General features: G+C 34.8%; 1 protein-coding gene across 2 annotated transcripts in view; it reads left to right on the forward strand.

Moving 5' to 3' along the window:
- The window catches only part of Reln (reelin), a 452,281-nt gene that overhangs the window by 416,645 nt on the left and 22,281 nt on the right, over nucleotides 1-13,355 (forward strand). For both annotated transcript variants that reach the window (XM_077796721.1, XM_077796720.1), the window contains exons 50-56: nucleotides 93-349; nucleotides 4,529-4,683; nucleotides 5,703-5,917; nucleotides 8,219-8,396; nucleotides 11,014-11,189; nucleotides 11,335-11,441; nucleotides 12,805-13,047. In XM_077796721.1, coding sequence (XP_077652847.1) covers nucleotides 93-349; nucleotides 4,529-4,683; nucleotides 5,703-5,917; nucleotides 8,219-8,396; nucleotides 11,014-11,189; nucleotides 11,335-11,441; nucleotides 12,805-13,047 — 1,331 coding nt within the window. The remainder of the gene's footprint in view (nucleotides 1-92; nucleotides 350-4,528; nucleotides 4,684-5,702; nucleotides 5,918-8,218; nucleotides 8,397-11,013; nucleotides 11,190-11,334; nucleotides 11,442-12,804; nucleotides 13,048-13,355) is intronic.

The following is a 13,355-nucleotide window of genomic DNA, read 5'->3' on the forward strand; positions in this document are numbered from 1 at the left end:
CTGCCATGTGACATAAAATATCTATCACAGGTTGCTTGTGTTTTACTCATATATGTGACAAGGGTTTTCCTACCACCATCTTTTTCTCATAGGTTTGTGAATATCCTTCTCCCTCCTGATGCTAAAGAGATTGCTACTCGCTTTCGCTGGTGGCAGCCACGACACGATGGCCTGGACCAGAATGACTGGGCTATTGACAATGTCCTCATCTCAGGCTCTGCTGACCAGAGGACTGTCATGCTGGACACCTTCAGCAGTGCTCCAGTACCCCAGCATGAGCGCTCCCCGGCAGACGCAGGCCCTGTTGGGAGAATTGCTTTCGACATGTTTATGGAGGACAAAACTTCAGGTACTGTTCACTAATGCTAAATAAACTACAATGGACACGCAGTCATTTGTGTGGGTCTTCTCTAAAGAGTGAAATGTGGGGGCTGGGGGTGTGGCTCAGTGGTAAAGTGCTTGCCTAGCACATGTGAGGCACTGGGTTCCATCCTCAGCACCACATAAAACTAAATAAGTAAAATAAAGATATTGTATCCATCTACAACTGAAAAATTTAAAAAAAATGTGGACCCTTTCAGCTACCCAGGTGGTGCAGAAACAGGGAAAAGTTGTCATCCTTTGCTCTTCACAACCTTCCTAGTTGACATTGTAACTAAATCTTTTTTTTTCATTCAAGCTGGTTAGTGCATTTTAATAAATAGCACTTTGGGGGCTGGGATTACGGCTCAGCGGTAGAGTGCTCGCCTAGCATGCGTGGGTTCAATTCACAGCACCACATTAAAAAATTTTAAAAAATAAAAACTAAACGAATGGAATAAAGGTATTGTGTCCAACTACAACTAAAAAAAATAAATATTTGGGGCTGGGGATGTGGCTCAAGCAGTAGTGCTTTCATGCTGCCTGGGTTCGATCCTCAGCACCACACACAAATAAAGATGTTGTGTCCACCAAAAACTAAAAAATAAATATTAAAAAAATCTCTCTCTCTCTTTAAAAAAATAATAAATAAATAAATATTTAAAATAAATAAATAGCACTTTATAATTTTATGAACAGTAATTTTCTCTTCTTTGAATATTTTCATTTCTATATTTTCTGTTTTCCACTTTCAGTAGAAAGCCAATATTTCCTGGCTACTTGTTTTAATATCCAAAGATAAAATGTGTCTGATGGACACATTTGTTACTTTCATATTTCAGAAAGAATCCCAGGTTTTGCTTGTCCTGGGTCCTGCCTGTTATCCTTCCTTCTCAATAGGGGCAGTTCAGTGATACTGAACACTAAAAAGGACCTCTAAATACTATTCTCATGTGTAATGTATTGTTTTCTTTTAAAAAAAAATTTAGTTGTAAGTGGACACAACACCTTTATTTTATTTATTTATTTTTATGTGGTGCTGAGGATTGAACCCAGTGCCTCACTCATGTTAGGCAAGTGCTCTACCACTGAGCTACAATTCCTCCAGCCCTATTGTTTTCTTTTTATTTCATACCATTCTAGTAATGTTAAGTGGTATTATGTGTTAAGTATGTGCCTTTGCTGTGCTTTGGTTATACTACAGAAAACAGCATTTTCATAAAAAGTAGTGATCTTTAATTATGTATCTCATACTAACCCTGCAAATGTATCTAAATGGTAAATTTAGATACACATCACTGTAGCTATGCACACAGGGGGATCATGTTTTATATTCAGTTCTAGCATAACAACCTGGATAATTTTAAAATAATAAAACTGGGAAGAATCTTCCAGGGGAATGATGCTTATTTATATAGGGGAAAAATTGAAATGTGTGGAGTTTTAAATACTTAAAATACTTAATTATTAATGCTTTGTTGTAAAAGCAATGTGTGTTCTAAGTGTGAGATTGATAAAATGCAAAAAATCATGAGAATTAAAATAAATATCACTTAGGGGACAACCATTATCAATATTTTAGCATATTTTCTCAGAGTATCATTTTTCCTTTGTCTTTATGTAAACATAACAAAATTATAATCAAATCATACATGTATTTTGTAACCTGCCCTTTTCATTTAGAATTGAATGCTGATTTTTTTCCTCATGTCCTTAAGAACATTTAAAAAATAAAATTGTAATAGCTTTATAATCATAGTTTATTCCTTTGACGTTGCTGAATATTTAGGTTAATTAATTTCATCCCATTTATTAGTATAGCATGTAGCACTATGGTGTAACTGTAAATATTTACTATAAAACCACACTTGCAAATATAAAAAGTTTAAAATGTCCCTCATCATTAGCAAATAGTCTTATTCTCTTAAGAAGTTTATTAAGATTTGCTTATGTAAATCTAACTGAGAACTTTGCTAAGTAACTCATTTATTTTTCCCTGTGCAATGATTTCCATTAGGGAGTTTAAAAATCTGAGAATAATTTTAACACTGCTTCTATGTGAATAAAAGCAAATACAGACTAATTTTTCAAGTACCTTACTCGTGATTTTTACTTTAGAATTAATTGGTGATATACAGTTGAAAGAACAAATTTTCTGACTCCTGTCTGTCTTACAAAAACGGTATTCCTAAAAACCGGAACATCTACTTACAGAATAGTTTCTGATATTGCAGAAGAGATTGCTGAGTTAGTTGATTAATCCTCTTTCATCAGGATTGCAGAGTTCTAGCATAAAATGAAATATGTACCATAGAATAAACTGGCTCAGAGTATTCTAATTGGAATTCAAATTTCTGTGCACTTTGACTCTTGAGTCCTATATCTGTGATGTAGGATTAAATGTGTCTCCAAATCCCTCATAGTGGAGACACAGATAAGGATATTGCAGTAGCCATTTGAATCCCAGAGATAAGCTGCTTGTTCTACAGGCACATGTTATGCTCAGACAAAATCAAACAGACACACCATGGGTGAAGCCTGAATTACAATGAAATTGCTTGGTCTCTTCTCTGGATCCTCTGAGGCCATCTGACTCTGCTGCTTGTATCCTGGCCCCAAACCTCCAGTTATACTTGTTCATCTCCATTGTAAATGTGGAGCTAACCAGGAAACTTCTAGAGAAAAGTTGGACCTGTAAGATCAAAGTATATCATTAGATGAAATTTATGATATGTTTGATTTCTAATCATTCTGGGATAAAAAATAGTAAAAACACCTACACCTCTTCCAAAAGAGAAAGAAAATTGTGAGAGGTGTGTGTGTGTGTGTGTGTGTGTGTGTTTAAGAGAAAAAGACTCAACACATAAGATGTATTCTGGACTAATCAATTCAATGTCTTGCTATTTAAAGTTTACTTTAGAGTCTTCCAAATCTATCCCATCAGTTTTTGTTTTGTTTTGTTTTTGTTTGTTTTTCTTTTGATTACCTTTCTTCAAAGAGTTACTGTTGATCTGGTTTAGAAGAAGAATCAAGCTTTATTTAAAGAAATAACTAGAATACTTAAAAATCCATACCTAAATATTCAAATATGAAGAACATTGTTGACTTAGATTTACAATAGCATTATTTTAGAGATAATCTGAGTTTCTAAAATAATCTTAGTTTTTGCCAAATTAAGTATAGCTTCACAGTTCAAAATTAAAAGTAGTCTTTATAACAAACTGTATAATACAAAGTTTTAATTTTTCTCAAAAAATTTCTGGGCCCTCTCCCAAAAATCATCTCAGTAAATAGGGTTTTCCAGGATCTGGGGAAGGGGGAAATGGAGAATCACATATAATGGGTATAAAGTTTCTGTTATATAGATGAATATGTCCTATTATGTATTATGTACAACACACTACCAACAGTTAAGAATATGATATTGTGCACTTAAAATATGTTGAGGATAGATCTCATACAGTATCTTCTTATTCAAAAAGAAAACACATACACATGCAACGCACACACACACAAGAGAGAACATAAAGAAATATTTGAAAGTGATGGTATGTTTACCTTGGTCATGGTGATGGTATCACATGTGTGTGAGTATATCTGAACTTATCAACTTATGTATATACTATATGTGTACAATGTTTGAGCCTCATTTATACCTCAATAAGGCTACAGAAAAATTTTATTACTATCTTTCTAACTACACAGATAATACTACTAGAGTTCAAGTAGAAGCAACTAACTCTCTTCCCCATCATGTTACTAAAAATTCTTTCTCTTTTTCAGATGCTGCTTACAAAGTTAAATCTGTCAAAAAATTAGATAAATATTTCCCTTTGATTTTTCACTTGCAACACATACAATACAAATCTGCTCTTTTTCTTTGCAAGTGTAGACTAATTCCATTACTTATACTTGTCTGTGTGCTTAAAAAGATAGTGTGTATATCTCAGTAATCCCATTATCCATGTTCAAAAAAACAGTATATTTACATTAGTGGGATTGTACATACTGTATGTAAGAGAGGTTTTTACTTAAAATAATTCTAATTCTTGCAGCCCTACCTGAAATAAAAATGTTAGTTATGACTGAAGAAAATAATTCTTAATCTTGCTTAAAGTGAAAATTTACTTAAAGCATTTTTGTCATAAGATTTTTCTTTTTTTTTAAGTGAATGAACATTGGCTATTCCATGATGATTGCACAGTAGAAAGGTTCTGTGACTCTCCTGATGGTGTCATGATCTGTGGCAGTCATGATGGACGAGAAGTATATGCAGTGACCCATGACCTGACTCCCACTGAAGGCTGGATTATGCAATTCAAGGTGAAAACGTCATGGCCTTGATTACATAAATAACCATACTTAAGCAATATAACCAATCAAAAACATCATAGAGACAAAGATCACCTAATATTTCATTGACTTAATACATAGCTTGAGAAATAAAATTTAATATTTAGGTAACATACAACTCACCTATATATTGCTTAGTGATTACAAATATTTCATTTCTGAACTATTTCAAGGTGAATCTTTCATAAGAGTAATTGTGGTTTTGCTCAGGATTAAATATTGATCGAACAAAACATTGATAATAAAAATGTAAGATACTGATTCCAACTCCCTGACTTAAATCACTATATACCTAATCCCTTAAGAGAAGGCTTCAATGGTTATTCTTTTCTTTTACAAGAGCATTTGGATGTTTCTAAAGGAAGGAAATTATAGAAAACAAGCATGAGTAGAATTCATGCCAGGATCAACTTTGGCCAAGATTTTGGTTAAGGATTTTTGTCAACTGATTTATTTGGTCTACCTAAATCTCACTTTTTTTAGGGAAAAAAATCACATTATGACTGTCTCCATAAATGAAGGGTGCTGTGCTTTATTAAAAGTAACTTCTATTCTCCTTCATGCATCTAACTTACAGTCAAAAGTGATTTATTGAGAGTCATAAATTGTATGACAAAATAATAAAATTGGTAAAGCTGTTAGCAATCCTTCTTGGTCAAGTATTCTGCCAAATAAAAGTGCCAGGATATTAACAAAACAATTTGTAAGAATAACCCAGGCCTTTCAAGGCAATCAGCCAGCATGGCAAAAGCACAGTTTTCAGCTTCTCTCCAAACCCCCTACACAATACATTTGGCACTTTCTATAATTTGTCACCTTGGGCAACTTGTCCACCTCCCCTGTCCATTAGCAGAACAAGTAATGAACCTGAAAATACAGTATGGTGTATACCAAGTGTTTAGCAGCTTTCTTGCAGCCAAGTCCTTGGAGCAGAAATATGTAATACAGTTTTGATGATCTTGATGTTCTTTTGATTTTCTGTTTACTAGATCTCTGTTGGATGCAAAGTATCTGAAAAAATTGCCCAGAATCAAATTCATGTGCAATATTCTACTGACTTTGGTGTGAGCTGGAATTATCTAGTCCCTCAGTGCTTACCTGCTGACCCAAAATGCTCTGGAAGTGTGTCTCAGCCATCTGTATTCTTTCCAACTAAAGGGTGGAAAAGGATCACCTACCCACTTCCTGAAAGCCTCGTGGGAAAGTAAGTAGAAAATGTAAATTCAAGACTGAATTCAAGCATCACATCCAGCAGTTGATTAGGAATACTGTCATCAAGTCAGAAATTATGTGTAATTGTGTGGAAAGTGTTCTCAACATCCCTAAATCTTAGGGTGCTCTAATCAGTGACTTCCATGATGAGCTGACTTCACGAGACCTCAAGTTGCAATCCTCAGACTTGAGAAAATGATCCTTGGCATATCCTTCCATTTTCCACACTATCATCACTTGGAAACAGCAATAATGATGGCCTTGGCGCTAGATGAAAAGGTGTATGTGACCTTATTGACCTTGTGGACTGTAGTCCACCATGCACATATGCTTTCTACATCTATAATAGGGAAAACTGCAAATCCTAACTCTTTGTGCTATTTGTACAAGTCTGGCTTGTAGGTTCCATTTTTTTCTTATGAAAACATTGTGTTCCGCACCTTCAGTGAAAAGTAATTAGCTTGGAGCAGTGGTGAGCCAAAGTGGTCAAACCATGCTCTGGAAAGCCTGTGGATATGTTAATTTAAGGTAATTCCAAAAGAGTTCCCTTCTACTATAAAATTAAGACAAGAGACACATTAAACAAAATGACAAGTGTACCTCTACTAAATTAATCATATATTCTAGCTAAATGAAAAGCCTTCTTGTGAAACAGATTTTGATATATGACCAGAACATACAGAGCTTTTGAATAATGTGCATACACACAGCTTTTCCAGTGTCCTGTAGTTATCACTTACTATATGACCACTCACAGCTTCCTGGAATACATTTTCTGGAATGAATCAGTTAGCATGCTAGGAAACTAAACCAGGATGTTTTCAACTATAAGTAACAAAAATTTTAAAACCAATTCAAATTGGCTTAATTAGAAATGAAATTTGTTTTATCTTTGATGAAAGAATCCAAATATAAATGGACACTGGGATTGGTTGATTTGTAAGTTCAACATGTCTTCAAGGATACTATTCTTTCTTATTCCTTTGTTCTTTGCTCCTCTGTCCTCAGCAATGGTGTCATACTCAGCTCTCAGGCTGATTCCACTTTTTCTTTTCTTTTTTGGTACTGAAGACTTAACACAGGGGTGCTTGATCACTGAGCTACATCCTCGGTTCTTTTTGTTTTTTATTTTGAGATAGCATCTCTCTAAATTGCTCAGGGCCTCGCTAAATTGCTGAGGCTGGTCTCAAACTTGCAATCCTCTTGTCTCAGCCTCCCAAGCTGCTGGCATGCACCACTGCACCCAGCCTGATTCTACTATTGAACACAAGATGACAACCAAAAACAGGAGCAGAATGCTTCCTTTCCTATGTCCGGTGGGAGAGAAAGAGAGTTGCTTTACTCTCCAGTAGATCCAGAATGAGTACCTCTTTGCATCCCATTGGTACAAATTAGCCTATTCCTGAGCCATTCAACAGTTAGAGAATTCATAATCCAATGGTACCTCATATGAATCATGGGGATGAAATGGATGCTGGGAAACACCTCAGTACTCACTTGTTTCCCCATCCCATTCTCTCTCCCTTCTTTTCTTTATAATGAAGTATAATTTGCATCCAGTAAAGTGCAGACATCTTAATTGTTGAGATCAATGAGCTTTTACTCTTGTGTAACCCATGTTACCACATCATAAAACAAGATACAGAACATTTACATAACCCCAGAAAGTTCTTTCATGCACTTTGTACTCTTTAAACCAAAATTGTGTGACTTATCTTAATATAGGGTTAATTGTGAGCCTTGTTTTACCCCCAGAAGACAGAGAAGAACAATGATAAAATTTAAAATCTCAGGGAAATTAGCCTTTAATATAACCCTTTTCTAATTAGCATAGTTACTCTGAGAATATTGATCATCTTCAGGGAACTCAGAAGTTGCCGTTTTCTGGCTGCCTGAGGGCAGTGTGATATGTGGCCAGCTCTGTGAAAGACTTTGCTCTCCTTCTGTACAAGTTCAGAAATGTAATCAGTGAATCTTAAGTTGCCTCACAACCACCGAACTGCAGTTCACCTGATCTATGAAAGTTATAGCTCTGTATTTTAAAACATTCCTATTGCTCACATGGAGATTCCACTGATTTTCATTTTGTTTTGCAGGTTTGCTCAGATATTGTAAAATGTAGTAGAAACCAGCTTTACAGCTCCATGACTAGAAACAGAAAATGGTGATCAGAAAATGTTTTTTATTAATTCATTTCATCTAGCGAGAGATTCTTAAATGTTTTTTTTCCTCCAGTACTAACTATATATGCAGAATAATTGACTTAAAAAATTAACTTTTGTTTTATCAATAGTCCAGTAAGGTTTAGGTTCTATCAGAAGTACTCAGATATGCAGTGGGCAATTGATAATTTCTACCTGGGCCCTGGATGCTTGGACAACTGCCGGGGTCATGGAGATTGCTTAAAGGAGCAGTGCATCTGTGATCCGGGATACTCTGGGCCAAACTGCTACTTGACTCACACTCTGAAGGTAATGTTAAAGCCCCTATAGAAGCATTTATTTGCATTAGAGGGCATGCCTAGGAACCAGTTTATGTGTATGATTATTGATCTAACACAAGATTCTTTGGGTACCCCAGGAAATAAATCCTTTGGGCAGAAACTAAAAAAATATGTTTTAGGTTAATCTTAGCTACTAGAATATTAGGAACAACAATTTATGCAATTCATAAAATAAGTCAGACTATATGGGTCAAAGAAGATGAACACTTTGTTTTCTTTTTTTTTTTTTTTTTCAGGGATTGAACCTAGGGGTACTTTTATATTTTTTATTTTGAGATAGAGTCTCACTATCTCACTAAGTTGCTTAGGGTCTTGTTAAGTTGCTGAGGCTGCCTCAAACTTACAATCTTTCTGCCTCGGTCACCCAAAAACGGGAACAGGTTTCTTTAAAAAAAAAAAAAAAGCTTAATTTAAAATCAATAGTGAATTGTTTCTTAAGCCTCATTTTTTTTCAATTAATGCACCATTTGAATAGGGCTGTTGTTGTTATTGTTGTTAAATAAAGCAAATAATACAGACATATTATCACAAAAGATCAAATTTTCAAGCAGGATTAAACGAATTTTAGTTCAGAAAATTCCGTGTTTTGGTTTGTTGACTGCTGAAATTCGGTTATATATAAAAAATAAAAAGGTCATTTTTGGAGGTGTTAGCTGTCCCATCATTATTTAACATGCAAAACAAACACAGTTGCTCAACACAGTTGCCATATACACATTTTATTTCTGCAAATAAGTATAAAGCATTCATCATTATGGCAACAGAAAAATGGCTAAGCGATAAAGCACAAGTGATTAAAATCCAACGACTGAGAGGCAAATGATGTAAACAAAGCCTGTTCTGTCATTTTTGTTTCCTCCAGTACTTCCACAACTTTGGAATTGAAAAATATTAAAATTAAAATTGAAACGATGCTCACTTATGCCTGAAGATATTAGTCCATTGTTAACAAATGGAGTTACCACATGAGAAACATAGCTTTATAGCCATGGGTAGTAAATAAACAAAAAGAATCTAGTCTTTCACAAACATGCCAATTTCATTAGTATTCCTAGGTTGGATAAGAAATTACACAAATCTAAATGGTGAATTCTGATTCATACCCTTCTAATGAGAATCTGGACAGTCAACCACTCATTTCTTCTAACTCGTGCTCTTTCATATACACCTTCATTTATAAAAATTATGTTCATTTGTCACCCTTAGTGAATAAAGTAAAACTGACATGTGATCGCATGTCTTTAATTATAGAGCTGACTGTGTTCTAAGTTTGAGGAAAAAGAGGGTCTATTTAAATCATTTTAACTAGCACAGAAAAAAATGTCATTTTTTTCTGGATACAATTACTGAAAATCACAACTCTAGCAAACAGTTTTTATTAAATATTTTCATCATTTAAAAAAAATTATCTCACTGGGCATAGTGGCACATGCCTATAATCCCAGCAGCTTAGGAGGATCACAAGTTCAAGACCAGCCTCAGCAATTTAACAAGGCCTTAAGCAACTTAGAGACCCTGTCTCAAAACAAAAAAAGAAAGAAAGAAAGAAAGAAAGAAAGAAAGAAAGAAAGAAAGAAAGAAAGAAAGAAAGAAATGGCTGGGGATGTGGCTCAGTGGTTAAGCACCACTGGGTTCAATCCCTGGTACCAAAAAAAAAAAATTATGTCAACTGAATGAAAAATTATATTATGGACAAAATGAATGTACTGTGAACAGAAAGAAAAGAAAAAGAAAATCTTGGCAATGATATGAGGGAATAAGCTAATTTGTCATAAAATGTAGCTGTGTACCTTTATTACTCTTTGGAATAAAGTCTCTTTAGAAAATAGACTATTCCTAATTGTTGATCATTTTTCGTTAAAAAGATAAGCCAGAGACTCAGGGAAAATGTTTTATTTTAGGTTTCAAGTATTTCTCCCCATCACCCTGCAACTTGGCTCTGATAAAACATGCAAAAAGTATGTCCCATGGCCTTCTAATTCTAAAGTTTCTTTTAACTTTAAACAGAAAGCTTTGGTTTCAAATGTTCTCCCCTAACCATTGAAGCATTCTAGGTTCATTGAATGCTACAAGTTGAAGGTTCTGGCTGCCTAAGGAGTCTCTGAAGTCAGGGGCCACACACTCCAGGACAACCCACTGGAGAATGTTGAGGGGAAAGCATGAAAGTCTGCCTATATTCCATTTTTCCAAATATTTATTTTTATGCATGTTTAATAATATAATAATAAGTTACAACAGTACTTCTGTATGCTGTGTAAATTAATATATGTATTTGGAGTATGCACTTGAGTAAATTTTTACAAATGGGAGTGTTACTGTAGTTGACATTACAATTGTTTGAGATTTTTATCTAGACTTTACTTTCTAATTATTAAGCATTATTTAAGCAGTTATAATGATCTTCAATATATGGTGAAAGAGAAAATTGTGGAGATATCCTGTTGGCTTTTTAAAATATCTTTACATCACTGAAATCAGCTCCTATTTGTTTTAAATTCAATTAACTCTGTATTATCTTAAGTATTCTATGGGTATTATCTGAGTTTTTTTTTTCTTAAGCAAATTCCACTTACTTATTTTTTCAGACTTTCCTGAAGGAGCGCTTTGACAGTGAAGAAATCAAGCCTGACTTATGGATGTCTTTAGAAGGTGGAAGTACTTGTACTGAGTGTGGAATTCTTGCTGAAGACACTGCACTCTATTTTGGGGGATCCACTGTGAGACAAGCTATTACTCAAGATTTGGATCTCAGAGGTGCAAAGTAAGTCAATGTTTCATTATTTTTATTGCAACATAGCAAATTGGCCCCAAAACAAGGAACACCTGTGGAAGAAATTGTTATCTAGAATTTGAGCAGGGTGTGTTCCAATCCCTTATTCTGATAGAGAATATGTGCTTGCATTTAGATTCCTGCAATACTGGGGACGCATCGGTAGTGAGAACAACATGACCTCCTGCCATCGGCCCATCTGCCGGAAGGAAGGCGTGCTGTTGGACTACTCTACTGATGGAGGTAGGTTTTAGGGGCTAATGCCACACCTTCAAGCACATTCCCAAATTCCATCCAACATCCTTCAGAAACATCTCAGCAAAGCTTTGCTCACAATGGCAATCTAAAGAGTGACAAAGAAAAAGCTAAATATCTTGCTCCCATTACATGTTCCGTGCATGTGACTTCTGTATTAGGCAAAATCTACCCAAAAAAGGAATCAAGAGAGAAATCACATTAAAAAAATAAATAAACTCCAAACTTTATTAATGAAGAAAATCCCCACTAGCTTAACTAAAACTTGCTTATAAGTGACATAATTAATAAAATCGAATGTGCTTTTCCAAGTTAAAGATAATTTTTAAACATTTTAAAGCATGTTTAAAACTTTTGTGACAATAAGCAAATCGTAAATGCTACAGAGATCTACAAGAAAACCTCATTACTAGCAGTGAAAATATTCTGAATTCATGAGTCTGTCACAGAATAAATTCTGTTTTATTATTCTGCTCAACAAAATTCTGTTTTATTATTCTGGAGTAGCGAAGTAATAGACCAGCAATACCATGAGGTCTTTAGAAAACATGCTATAGCAAACACATATCATTCTGAATAACTAGTTGATTGAGGAATCTAAAGTATTTAGCCTTTCAAATGATATCTTCTTAAGTAATTTAACATTTCATCTTTTCAAACAGTAAGAGGCAAACCTTAAGCCAGGTGCAGTAGCACATACCTGTAATCCCAGAGACTTTTGTTTCGTTTATAGTGCTGGCAATTGATATGCAGGGCCTTCTGCATATCAGGCAAGTACTCTACCACTGACCCATGTCTCCAGCTCCCAATTTCAGAGACTTGGGAGGCTAATGCAGAAGGGTCACAAATCTGAGACCGACCTCAGAAACTTAGGCCCCATCTCTAAAAAAAAGAGATCTGGGCATGTAGCTCAGAGGTATAGAATTCCTGGGTTTAATCCCAATACCAGAAAAACAATAAGAAAAAATAAACTTCATACTAGTCCAACTAACTATAAGTGCCATATAATTATAATAGCTATATTTTTTAAATACTAGAAGTTATTGTCATAGAAACATGAATATGTCTTATAGTTTATGAGAAATAATGCCTAAGAAGAATCAGAATTAAATTTTAAAAGCAGAAAATAGGTCACCTTTACTTTAATATTTATTTTGGTCAAGTATTTTTAAATATCCTTCCCCTCATATCACCAACCTCATATTGAAACAGTGTTTATAAGTGGTGAATAACTACCTTAAAGTCAGCAAAATCAATTTTCATTTCCTAATTGAAGAGTGTAGTATCTGCAGTACACTGGTGATTTATGGGATTTTTTTTTGTTATTTTGTTGGCATGTTTATATATATAGGAATTACTTGGACTTTGCTCCATGAAATGGATTTCCAGAAATATATTTCTGTTAGACATGACTACATACTTCTTCCCGAAGAGGCGCTCACCAACACCACTAGACTTCGCTGGTGGCAGCCTTTTGTGATCAGCAATGGAATTGTGGTCTCTGGAGTGGAGCGTGCTCAGTGGGCGCTAGACAACATTTTGATTGGTGGGGCAGAAATCAATCCCAGTCAATTGGTGGACACTTTTGATGATGGTAAGAAATAAGGCATCAAACAGTTTTCTCTATGAGCTGTTTGTGTTCTTATGTCTTCATATGAGTCATTACATGAAAAGAACTTAGAAGAGAACCTAGCACATACTCCTGCTCAACAAATGTTCACTGTGGTTGTACCCAGTGGTTTATAAACATTCAGAGTTGGCTGCTGGTTCAAGTGTCAGCTGATAATTTAATAAACCCTGCAAAAAGTAACATGTCTTACTTCAAATGTAATTTGGAATTATAATGCCCCAAAATAATTTTAGTTCCTTGAGTAATTTCTGTATAACAGAGATACATATTGC

Source organism: Urocitellus parryii, chromosome 3, assembly GCF_045843805.1.
Source record: "Urocitellus parryii isolate mUroPar1 chromosome 3, mUroPar1.hap1, whole genome shotgun sequence".
Lineage (NCBI taxonomy): Eukaryota > Metazoa > Chordata > Mammalia > Rodentia > Sciuridae > Urocitellus > Urocitellus parryii.